This window comes from Phycodurus eques, chromosome 9 (genome assembly GCF_024500275.1).
Source record: "Phycodurus eques isolate BA_2022a chromosome 9, UOR_Pequ_1.1, whole genome shotgun sequence".
Classification (NCBI taxonomy): Eukaryota; Metazoa; Chordata; class Actinopteri; order Syngnathiformes; family Syngnathidae; genus Phycodurus; species Phycodurus eques.
Window position 1 is genome coordinate 1,447,806 of NC_084533.1, and position 13,170 is coordinate 1,460,975.

General features: G+C 41.9%; 1 protein-coding gene across 2 annotated transcripts; it reads left to right on the forward strand.

Moving 5' to 3' along the window:
• The first annotated feature begins 7 nt into the window (after nucleotides 1–7).
• Nucleotides 8–12,435, forward strand: st3gal5 (ST3 beta-galactoside alpha-2,3-sialyltransferase 5). Of its 2 annotated transcripts, none has more exons than XM_061685203.1 (8): nucleotides 8–115; nucleotides 1,890–1,985; nucleotides 4,018–4,135; nucleotides 5,495–5,704; nucleotides 5,956–6,092; nucleotides 6,490–6,676; nucleotides 7,040–7,198; nucleotides 10,973–12,435. In XM_061685203.1, the coding sequence occupies exons 1-8, from the start codon at nucleotides 81–83 to the stop codon at nucleotides 11,225–11,227; spliced, it is 1,197 nt and encodes a 398-aa protein (XP_061541187.1). In that variant the 5' UTR covers nucleotides 8–80; the 3' UTR covers nucleotides 11,228–12,435. The 2 variants fall into 2 exon arrangements, with proteins under 2 accessions (XP_061541187.1, XP_061541188.1); XM_061685204.1 differs by having other exon boundaries at nucleotides 22–136.
• The last annotated feature ends 735 nt before the right edge of the window (nucleotides 12,436–13,170 follow it).

Sequence of the window (13,170 nt, forward strand, 5' to 3'; positions counted from 1 at the left end):
CACTCGCTCGCTGCCGCAGTCGCCGAAGACGACCGGCAAACGATTTGAGGATGTTGCCTGGATCACGACGGTTACGTTAAATGACCTCAACCCGGAACGAAGTCCACACCGTGCGGTAGGTGGGATCCGAGGAACGGTAAGCTAGCAAAAAATAATAATAATAATTAAAAAAAAAAAAAAAAAAACGAAACTTGTTCAAACTACGATGTTCTGTTGCAACGAATTCAAGCGTAGCCGTTGTTACCTGTTGTAAGGACGGAAATGTGAGCGTTCATACTAATAGAACATTTGTCACGAGGTCGTGTGTCAACCTATTCGTTTTAACAGGATTCGTTGCTCATTTGTATGGGTGAGCTTTGTTTTGGCGTTTAATAATAATAATAATAGCCAAGTTGTTGTCTGGTGTGGTTTCATTCCTGTCGCTAAATGTGTTTACAATATTTAGGCATACTTGTGTAAATATGTCGATATCCCAATTCTATTTTCAAAGAAAATAGACATTAAGTGGGGCATTTTACCCCAGTTTACGCTATAATTTTCCTGTCATAAATATTAAAGATAAAAAAATTGTATGCATAAAATGGGTTGGGCTGGGGGATTCATGAACGTTTCGTCAAGAATTAGATTTTGGCTTCTCGTGATCCTAAAAAACGTTATCATCGAAGAAAAAAATGATAAATGTGCGCTGGTTGTGTCTGCCCAGTTTAATGCTAACAGCCAATGGAAACCCCTATTAGCTAACAGCATTCGATCAACGAGGCAGTTTTACCTTCAAATAACGAATATTCACACACAAACTGCGTCGTAACACATGCAGACACGTGATGTAATAATACTTAAAGGCATATATTCTTCCCAATCAGTGGGGGAGAAAAAAAAAACGAGTTTTACTGCAACTTTCTTCTTCGACTATTTATTTATTTATTTTAGGTGACTGTAAAATGCAGCTCCATGCATGCGTCGCACCACACTGCCCGCAAGAGGCCAAGGCGCATACAGCAGGCACAACAGTTACAATCATGGCGTAGTATGACTGTCTGACATGAAATCCAACAAAAATGTTCCCATTTTAGGTCACTTGTGGGGGACAAATATACAAATAGATAAATATACTGTATATAATTGACAATAAAGTCACCCCAGGCGTGTCAATGTTTTTAGCCATCACTATTTATTTTTATTTACCGTTTTTTATTTATTTATTTTTTAAAATATATTATTTGACTTGTGGCTAATTTATTTTCGGGTTGTTTTTTGAAGTTATATTTAAAGTTGAATTTTGGTAGTATAATCATGTTTATTAATAGTGATTTCAATAGCAATCAAAATAATCGTGACTGTATTTTTTCCATAATTGCCCAGCCCGAAAGATGGGTCAAAAAGAGTCTTTGACCCAGCCTTTTTTCCGCCGACATCCTCTGTAGGAATTTGCTCGTTCCTTTATTGCTACTCAAAGTCTCTCTTTATCTTTATGGATTAATAAGTGATAAAGTACGTTAACCTTGTAAATGCGACTGTTTCTACTTTCTTCTCAATATGGTAAAGGAATTTATATTTAATTTTTCTCTCTGTCATCAGCTTCCTACGTTGGTTGGAAGACTAAAATAAACGGTAAAAACCATCAGTGCAAAAGCGTAACCCACCGTTGAACTTGTTTGGTGCCCCAACGTTGGCATCGACGTATTTTATCGGTTTATTGGGAGAACCGGAATGTTAGTCCGGGTTCCAATTGCGCCTCCATTCTCGATGCCCAACTCTACCCTGCCATTAACCCAGAGTAAGCTGGGCTAGGCTCCAGCTCACCCATGACCCTGAACAGGATAAGCAGCACAGAATGGATGGACGGATAACCACGTAAACAAGTTAACGTTTCATTCTCCCATGTCCAGGACAAGATCCTTGCTTCATCAGAGAAATCAGAGGAGCTCCGATTATGCTGTGAACGGCGGGAACATGAGGCTCCCAAAGCGCTGGGTCGCACACAGGTGAAGTGTATGTGACGCAGTACAAAGTCGGGGTCGCGCATATTATTATCTTGCCATCAGTCACATGGTAACGATAGCCGACTCAACCGTAGTCCCTTGCATTAGCAGATGTATTAAACCAGCCATGTCTGTTGACACATTTGAATTATGCGGTTATTGTTTTGGTCAGTGGAGCTAGTCACAAGTGCATCAACTATTCAGGGTAATGATGTTGGCCTTGAATTTGCCCAAAAATCCTACAGATACAAAAACCAAAACCAAATGAACACGTCATTTTCCACGTCCGTTTAGGACACGTGCAAATTTTGATTTCATTTTAGTCAGTCTTTTGAAAAAACTGCATTAATGACGTCTTCGATTGTATATTGATAAGAAATAGAACCCAAAATCTCGTAAGAACTACTAAAAGTAAAGTACATGGGGTGTCTGTGGACAAACGGCAACACAATAACAACTTGGTTTATGAACAGTATGAACACGTCTCCCGCACACGGATGCAAAACGACAAGGAGGGATAGGGTTAACAGCAGGAAAGCCGTCGGACTTAATAGACACAAAATATCCGTCCATCCGTTTTCTGTACCGCTTATCGTCACTAGGGTCGCGGGTGTGCCGGAGCCTATCCCAGCTATCTTCGGGCGAGAGGCGGGGTACAACCTGAACAGGTCGCCAGCCAATCACAGGGCACATAGAAACAAACAACCGTTTGCACTCACATTCACTACGGGCAATATAGTAAACGCAAATTGCATTTTTCTGCTTTCCACATAAGCACTTGGGGGGGGGGGTGGTCCTATTTCAAATTAATAAGCAGATGAGTTGAGTTGCCCGTTTTTGAGGGCACGACATACCTTACACATTGGGCTACTTAATAGCATTGTTCCACGTTGCTTTGGAGACACTGCCACACAACTGATGTTGCTGGCTAGCCGTCACTGTCGGTAAAGCATTGTGATGCTGTAATATAAATGTTTATGTACAATAGTCACATCTTTTGGAATGATGTGTTGTTGGTTGAAAACAAGGAAAGGGGAGATTACAACAAACGTATTTTCTCCATTGCCACCGAGTGTAGAAAGTAAGTACTCGAGTACGATGCAGGTAAACAACAGGGGTTGTTCAATAATCAATCTGAATCAAGAATCATTTCGAACCAGAACCAAAACGAAGAAACGGAATCTGAACCAGAAACATTTCAATTCAAACAACGCCCAACTCTACTCTCCGGCGTCTCCCCTCGGCGTGGGTTCTGAAATATTATATTTGCGAGCAAAACTCCATGAGTATTTCTTCCTATTTCGGTCTCGGAAATGAAGTGAGAGGTTCTGGAAAAGATCTTGAAAAGTCATGGGAAAATATGGCTAAAAAGTGGATCAACCTTGATCAATTCAATTTGGCTGTTTAAGGACTTGTTGTAGACTCTAGCACTTTCATCCAAGGTCTTACCATTTCCATTGGCACAGGTTCAAACATGACTGCTCAACGATCCAACCGTCCATCCATTCTCTGAACTGCAACAACCAATAGTTGCTATATTTATTGCCAGTGAAATCGGTTGAGGTTGTCTTCCAGAACTGCTGCCTCATTGGAATGTAGTCGGGTAGCTCCAGTCGAAAGACGTGTGGGTGTGCCGGGTTCAGTTGTTAATTTCGCAATAAAAACTGCCGGATGCATTGAGTGGTGATAATTAAAGTAACATGATGTACTCATAAAAGGGACAAGACGCAATGCCAGGAAAGTTCTTCAACCACCTCTGCTGACATTTTGAACTTCAGATATTAGCTTTTATATTTGTCCGACAGTTTGTATGGAAGGGAAAAAAAATTATTGTTTTTGATGTCAATGTTGGTTACAGAAAAAGACAGTTGGTTATTGTGTGTTCTTGAGATTTGGTATTTCTCGCACTATTTTTAAAATTCAAGTTGTGTATGTATGTAAAAGTCAGAGTTGGCAAAAAGGAAATGGATGTAATGCTAAATAAAATGTTTGTTCTTTCTTTTGTGTGTGTGTGTGTGTGTGCGCGTCTGTCTAGACGTGCTTTTCTATTGGGAGGAGTTTTCTGTGTGCTATGTCTGGTGATAGTTTCATCTCGGTCTGGGAAAGAATCACTTAAGCCTCTGGATTGGCATCTCAACCCTGACTATAAAAAGGTGAGGAGAATAATTCCCCCCCCCCCCCCCCCCCCACTTAATGTTTGAGTATTTTATTTAAAATACATGAGAAGAAATAGTGTGCTCTGATATTATCAACACAGCACACCATACACAAAGATGATGTTCTCCCACCGATCTAGAATCTAATCCTCCAATACTGTGAAAAAAGTCCTGGAGACAGCCTTGAACTTTGTTTTTATAGCTTTTTTTTTTTTATCTTCGGCAGCTGGCTAAAGTAAAGCCACTTTTTCCCACAACAGCACTTTGAAACAGTAATCCATTTCCTTTGTCACATCTCGGCTCGATTACTGTAATGCACTTTATTTTGGAGTCAGCCAGCACTTCCTTTAAGCATCTCCAGTTGGCTCAAAATGCTGCTGCTCGCCTCCTAACTGGAGCACGTAGAAGGGAGCGCATAATTCCAATCTTGGCCTCCCTTCACTGGCTTCGTGTGCTTTTTTGAGTGCATTTTAAGATGATTTCATTTGTTTTTGATTTATTGTTCCAGTTGTTTTTAAACATTGCTCATAATCTGTTTTAATATTTCCAATTTTGAAACTGGTTTTATGTTTTATTTTCATATACTTTGCGTGCAGTAGTGACGGGAATGACGGCTCTTTTTTAGAGAACCGGCTCTTTTGACTCTGCTCACTTAAAACAGCCGGCCGGCTCTTTCGGCTCCCAAACGTCGCCGCTTAAATTAAAAGTGAAATTAAAGTTTCAATTGCCTGTTTTTTGTTTTTCTTCCCATTGCACGGATAGGCGGTTAATTCCATCCATCCATTTTCTGTACCGCCACCTCTACCCAGTGCAACTAGCAAATCACGAGCGTGCACGGTGCACCGCAAGCCTGAAGGCCTCTTTATTGCATTGCATCACGTGACCGACGAATTGCCACGCGCAGCACCTCTGCGTAGCTTGCCGCGCACTCGACAAAAATAGTTACTGGGCGTCGAACGCCACGGAGATCATCTCTCGTGATTGGTCCGTTTTAGTCACATGCCGCGGCTAATACATTGCAATTTGCAATTTTGTATTTTCGCACGAAAGACGACGCGTTCGTGGGCCACAGAAAATGATGTGGCGAGCCGGATCTGGCCCCTGGGCCATGAGTTTGACATCACTGTTTCACACGATTCGTTTCATGAGCGATTAAAAGTACTGGGAACAGCTCTCAGCACGATGCAGGACAGTTCAAGTCCATTGCAACTCCAACCGCAGCAATACGCATATCTATGATTCGCAAGACCCTGTCTCATTAGATGGTGCGAGTGGTCATCATGTCATGGCTTCTCGATGTCATCATCTTGTGTTTGCAGTTCTGTCTAAACCGTGTTGATGTTGCCTGTGTTGCAGCTCGTGCACCAACATGTTGACAAAATACTGGCGCGTGAATGTCAGCGCGGAAGCACCAGGCAGGGTCTTCTGGCTCGACTCCCCGCTTCCAGTCACCTGACCCGGCCCTTCCTGTGGAAGAACACGCCACTTACAAGCAACCTCTTTGAGTATCCACCTCCGTTCGGGTTCAGAGGTCTTAAGGGAAGAGTACCGGCTCTGCTTGACCAGGTGATCTGTGTGTCTTATGGCGACATATGGTGCATTTCAAAAGATTTCGATCCAATTGTCATTCAGTTATGCCACTTGGATATCAGCACTGTTTTGTGCTTACGTGCTAATTATTACAAACACTTCCTGGTACAGTATTTGCTCCATCACTGATATCTGTGATAAACGGCTGTGCTTAAAATTATATATTTGATTTGTGCAGCTAAGTGCTGTATTTTATTTTTTTTTTTTTTTTTACTTTATTTTGAAAGCTACCAGAGGCCACCGAAGAACCCCTGTTCAAAAAGGGTCCTAACACATGTCAGCGCTGTGCGGTCATTGGAAATGGGGGCATTTTGAAAGGCCTGGAGCTGGGTCCTTTCATTGATCGTTTTGACACCATTATAAGGTTGGTACACTTGAAAAAGATGATTCTCTACATTTTGTTTAAATAGCGATTGTGTTGGCTGTAAGACATTAAAATTTACAAAATACTGTAAAGACTTCCGACTTTGAACTCAACAAGATGGCCAACAGTTGGCCCCATGCTGCCATGGAGACGAATGAAACCCATTTTGTTGTCATGAGCACACTTTGATCTTGCATTCATCACCCATTACATTTCCGTGAACATTTTTATTCTATGTCCAAATCCACTACTTGTAGTGTCCAGGTTGCCTCTAGAGCCTAATTTAAACAGAATGAATCCTTGCGTATCCATGCGATCGAATAGATACGTTCTCAAGTGATGGTCATTATTGCTAATACAAGACCCTGCCTCCCCCCTTATCTACCGACAACGGCAGGTTGAACAGCGGGCCCCTGGGAGAGTTCAGTGTGGACGTTGGGACTCGAACCAGCATCAGGATGAGTTATCCAGAAGGCACACCCTCTCCGTGGCTTGACACAGACCCAGAAACTATGTTCGTCGCTGTGGTATATAAAGGCGTAGATGTCAGCTGGATCTCTGCAATGATGAACAAGCTCACTGTGGTGAGGGGCTGGTGTTTGACCGACTTTTGCTTTCGAAAATGTTCATGCCGTGCTGCTATGAGATGAGGCCTCACAGCTGACGTGAGCGGCGCCATTACCAATGGTTCTGTCATATTGTTTTTGTCTTGCCACACATGGTTACAGAGAGACGACAAATCTCTTCGGTGTAGGAATAAAAGTGTTATCGGTGAGACAGAATTCCGGACGATAACCCCCAAAAATTCGTGAAGGTACATCGGGCTGGCCGACATCCGTGTTCTACTTGTGTGATTCTATTAATGGTCGCTGTTAGAGCTGTGATTTAAAAAAAAAAAAAAAAAAAAAAAAAAAGTAAGAAAATGGATGGTGTGCTTTGTGCTGCAGCCTTTGTGGGACTGGCTATTCTTCTGGCACGATGTTCCAGAGGACATCCCCCTTGAACGCAACAGGCTCAGGCTCTTAAATCCACTCGTCATCAAAGAGACGGCATTGGATCTACTCAAATTCTCCCCACCGACAACACGCTTGTGGGGCTGGGATCAGGTAATAGACACCTCCCAAACCGACGACTCATTTTTACACCGAATATTAGGCTTTACACGATCAGCAGGTTTAAAAAAAAAACGATAACCCATCGCCTATCCGATCACAAGATGGAGCAATGTGTCTATTTAAATGACTTTCATTTACTGTATATACTTGTATACTGAGTATCTTCATGTCACGTATTCTAGTCAGTCAGGTCAAACCAACATTACAACATGACAGAAATAACGGGTGCTAACTTACTGTAATTTAGTCACTTTATTGTAATTAAATTACTTCACACACTCCACAACTTCAGAGCATGATTCGACAGAACCCTGTCACGTTTACGCAATCCTTGAATTAAAGTCCTCTCCCGAGAACCGGTGTCCCACCACCACAAATGTTTTCTCCATTTTGTTCTTACAATACACTCTACGCAGTCTATTGTTGTTGTCGTCGCCATGGTAACGAGTGTATCCGGTCGCGTTTAAGTTGAGAAGATCAAGCCCAGTGATTATAAAAGACGGGATGCGGTGGTACCATCTTACTGTACAGTACAAAATTGTTTTGTTTTGTTTTTCTTGGTCTAAAACGGCCGCAACAGTAAGAATTTAATGTCAATAAATATTTAAAAAAATTAAATAAAAAAAGCTTGAAATGTTGGAAAGTTTCACATATCATCCAAACTTACCACCCCCGGTGTGCTTGGTCATGGTGACGTTGACAGACAATACTCCTAGGCGAGTCGCTTTCATGAGCTGCGAGGAATTCAGAGTGCTTCCTAGTTACAAATTCATTGCCAAAGGCGAACGGCTTGGCAAAAAAAAAAAAAAAACTATCCTGTACCAAAAATAGCATGTTCCAGATTCCAAAGACTTGTGTATTCGTCAGAGCCGTGCTGCTCTCTCTTGCTCTGTGCACAATTGACAATAGCCCCATCAATGCCCCACATTCAACATGGCCCCCACATTGGCACGGGAGGCACGTCTTTTGGAATTGGATCTTGTCATATTTTACTGGATGTATGTGACCAGGGAAATACAATTCCAGTGAAGTGGGGACGTTGTGTTAAACATGAATAAAAACAGAATACGGTGATTTGCAAATCATGTTCAACCTATATTTAATTGAATACACTAACATTAACGCCATTATCCATTAATAGTCTAAATCGCCGATGTCAAACTGGTGGCCCGGGTCCAGAGCCGGCCCGCCACATCATTTTATGTGGCCCGCGAAAGGAAATAAAAATTGCTCGTGTTCTGGTGTAATACCATTGAGATATGTGCAAGCATTTTTTTTTTTTTACCAATCCCCCTTTGAAAAGAAATATAATAGTTGAAAAACATGTTTTTATAGGCTTCTGATTTCAAAACTGGCTATTGATCAATGTGTTGTGTATACTGGATGTAATTACAGTATATGAGGTAATCTTTCATTTACAACCCCAATTCCAATGAAGTTGGGATGTTGTGTTAAACATAAATAAAAACAGAATACAATGATTTGCAAATCATGTTCAACCTCTATTTAATTGAATACACTACAAAGACAAGATATTTCATGTTCAAACTGATAAACTTGATTGTTTTTAGCAAATAATCATTAATTTAGAATTTTATGGCTGCAACACGTTCCAGAAAAGCTGGGACAGGTGGCAAAAAAGACTGAGAAAGTTGAGGAATGCTCATCAAACACCTGTTTGGAACATCCCACAGGTGAACAGGCTCATTGGGAACAGGTGGGGGCCACGATTGGGTCGAAAAGGAGCTTCCCTGAATTGCTCAGTCATTCACAAGCAAAGCTGGGGCGAGGTTCACCTCTTTGTGAACAAGTGTGTGAGACAATTGTCGAACAGTTGAAGGACAATGTTCCTCAATGTACAATCGCAAGGAATTTAGGGATTTCATCATCTGCGGTTCAGAATCAGAATCATCTTTATTTGCCAAGTATGTCTGAAACACACAAGGAATTTGTCTCCGGTAGTTGGAGCCGCTCTAGTACGACAGACACTCAATTTACAGAACACTTTGGAGACATAAAGACATTGACAAAAAACAATTGTGCAAAAAGATGCAGAGCCCTCTAGCACTTAGAGCAGTTCGAATGACTCATATTGCTATAGTCCGGTGCAATGACCATTGTGCAAAGGGCGCTGAGACTTCAAGGAGTGTATCCGGTTTAAAGTGACGAGTAGCGCGATCATCTGGGACAATGTCGGTTGTGCAAATGGAGCAGATGCTACTCTGGCATGAGTGGCCAGAATATTCAAATAGTGCAGCATGGTGAGACAACTACAGTGAGTGCACGAGTGATACATAATTGGCCCCACAGAAATGTGACAACGAACTCAAGTCAAAAAATTGCCAGCTTGTTGTAATGGAATTATAGGTTAGGTGTTTAAGAAGTTGATCGCAAGAGGGAAGAAGCTGTTGGAATGTCTACTAGTTCTAGTTTGCGTTGATCGGTAGCGCCTACCTGAGGGAAGGAGCTGGAAGAGCCGGTGACCGGGGTGCAGACGGTCCGAGAGGATTTTGCACGCCCTTGTCTTAGTTCTGGCAGCGTGCAAGTCCTCAATGGTGGGTAGGGGGGTCCATCAAATATCATCAAAAGGTTCAGAGAATCTGGAGAAATCACTGCATGGAAGCGGCAAGGCCGAAAATCAACATTGGATGCCTGTGACCTTCGATCCGGCGGCACGGTGGCCAACTGACGTTAGAGCGTCAGCCTCACAGTTTCTGAGGACCCGGGTTCAATCCCCGGCCCCACCTGTGTGGAGTTTGCATGTTCTCCCCGTGCCTGCGTGGGTTTTCTCCGGGCACTCCGGTTTCCTCCCGCATCACAAAAACATGCATTAATTTGAGACTCTAAATTGCCCGTAGGTGTGACTGTGAGTGCGAATGGTTGTTTGTTTGTATGTGCCTTGCGATTGGCTGACAACCAGTTCAGGGTGTACCCCGCCTCCTGCCCGATGACAGCTGGGATAGGCTCCAGCACGCCCGCGACCCTAGTGAGGAGAAGCGGCTCAGAAAATGGATGGATGGATGTACCTTCGATCCCTCAGGCAGCACTGCATCAAAAACCGACATCAATGTGTAAAGGATATCACCACATGGGCTCAGGAACATTTCAGAAAACCAATGTCAGTAAATGCAGTACGGCGCTACATCCATAACTGCAACTTAAAACTCTACTATGCAAAGCAAAAGCCATTTATCAACAACACCCAGAAACGCCACTGGCTTCTCTGGGCCCGAGCTCATCTAAGATGGACTGATGCAAAGTAGAAAAGTGTTCGACGAGTCCACATTTCAAATTGTTTTGGGAAACTGTGGACGTCGTGTCCGCCGGGCCAAAGAGGAAAACAACCATCCGGACTGTTACAGACGCATAAAATGAGAAGTTAATGATTATTTACTAAAAACGATAAAGTTGATCAGTTTGAACATTAAATATCTTGTCTTTGTAGTGTATCAATTAAATATAGGTTGAACATGATTTTCAAATCATTGTGTTCTGTTTTTATTTATGTTTAACACAACGTCCCGCTGGGCACGGTGCCCGACTGGTTAGAGCGTCAGCCTCACAGTTCAGAGGACCGGGGTTAAATCCCCAACCCCGCCTCTGTGGAGTTTGCATGTTCTCCCCGTGCCTGCAATTGGTGCAATCTAAAAGAGGAGACCACCCCAAAAAAAAACATTTTTCATGTTGATAAATACCCAAAGATATGTAACACCTATTTTGATTGTAGAACTGATGCTTCGCCTTTGATTTTGTCTTGTTCTTCAGAATGTCCCCACCCTGGGTGTCTCCGCACTGGATTTAGCGAGTTTGCTGTGTGACGAGGTGAGCCTCGCAGGCTTTGGCTACAACCTGTCCCAGGAAAGGACTCCGTTGCATTACTACGATGAGCTCTCTATGAGTGCCATGCTTTGGCAGAAGATGCACAATGTGAATGAGGAGACCCAAGTGCTTAAAAGTCTCATCATAGAGGGAACTATCACTGACCTGACTGGGGGTGTTCACTGCTCCTTTTGCCCCTGATTGCCTCCAAACTATGTACAGTACTGTCAAGCATTTTCTTTCAGCGCTGTCAAAGGACAATATTCTGAAACCGAAACACTAATATGCGGTGTGTTTCAAAACATGAAACTGTTTCAACAAAGCATTATGCATGCATGCGAGAAACGTTCTGAGCGAATCGATGTTTTTCCAAAAGTGGTGTTCAAAATGAACAGAATGACTCTTCCTTACCATTTCTGTAAGATAGTTTACAGCAAATGTTACCATACGACCAATTTTCAAGCGACCAACGACATCTCTTTTTCTTTATATGAAATGTTTGATTCCATATATGTAGGCTATACACGAACACATTCCTTCACCAGATATCCTCCGAGCTGCCTATATTTCATCAGTCGTCATTAGAGACTACAGCTGTATGTACTTGCATGTTATTCTACTTAAATTTAGGTTGCATTGCAGTATTTGTCTTTGTCTGTGGCCTGGTACTGTATTTGTCAAAAAACAGATTTGAATAGCAGCTGTTTACATTGCGTGAAATGGAGGCTGACCCAATCGAACAATGCTCATTTTGTGTTTTGTGAAAAACATCAAGTAAGAATGCTTTGACAAAGTCCATTATTATTATTGACACTGGATGTATCTGCAACACACATTTTTGATGGATAGCTCCTGAAAAACTGAATGTCTGTTAGCCTGAGAGTCCATTTCTGATCAATGGAAATCTGAAATTTGAAAGCATTCTTTCAGATCCGTGTACAGTATATTTTTCGGCACAGCTAGGACATCACTACAACTGTGGCATCAGTTACTTGATATGCGTTTTAAGTTATTTGTTTGTGTCCTTTTCCCAGTCCGTCAATTGACACATTTACAGTACCTTCCACAAAGCTTTCAGAATAGATGGTGTGTGAAAGCTAGTTAAACAATGCCAGAATATTAATTTATGAATGTTGTCTTATTTTAATTTTGTTTTGGGGCAGTTTGCTCCGTGACTATTTATAATTTTCAGGGAAATGGCTGCTGTTTGTGCTTATAAAATCAAAGCTACTATAATGGTAGTCTTGTTCTGTTTCGATGTCCTAAAATGTCCTCTGTCTCATAAGTAGATAAGAATGAATATAGACGAATGCACTTCCATGCACTGAGTACAATGTGTTTAAGATGTATGTCTGTTGAACTGTTTTTACCTAAATAAAGGTATCTTAAGATGGGAATGAACTTCAAAATACTGTCATTGTTTATTTCCCCCTGAATATGCAATAACAAACCATTTTTTGCCTGTCTCACAAGGGGATCAAAATGTTTTTTCCCCACCACACATATTGTAGACGTGTTTATTCCCCTTTGGGGTTATAAAAAAAAAAAAAAAAACACTTTTCAAAGCTAGCTGGCCCTGTATGACAGTAATTGCTCATTTTCACTCACCACACTCAAGCCTGATGACCTCCAGAGCTGTTCAGTTAACAAATCACTTAAATAGAACCTAACAAAATTAAGTCGGCCAAAAGATCTCAAAAAGCTGCAATAAAATGCCACGGTCCAAAGAAATTCAAGAACAAATGAGAAATAAGTAATGGATGCATCAATCTGGAAAGGGTTACAAAGCCATTTCTAAAACTTTAGGACTCAAGTGAAGGACAGTGAAAACCATTATCCACAAATGGAGAGCACATGGAACAGTGGAGAGCCTTTTCAGGAACGGCCAGTCTGCAAAAATGACCCCAAAAACTCAGCAACGACTCATCCAGGAGGTCACAAAGGAAGCCAGGACAACATCTATAAAGAATTGCAGGCCTACAATTAAGATCTGTGTTCATGACTCAACAATAAGGAAAAGACCGGGCAAAAATAGCATCCATGGCAGAGTTCCAAGGTGAAAGCCACCGCTGACCAAAAGAAGAACATAAAGGCTAATCTTAGTTTTGCAAAAAAAAAAAAAAAAAAAAAATCTGAATGATTCC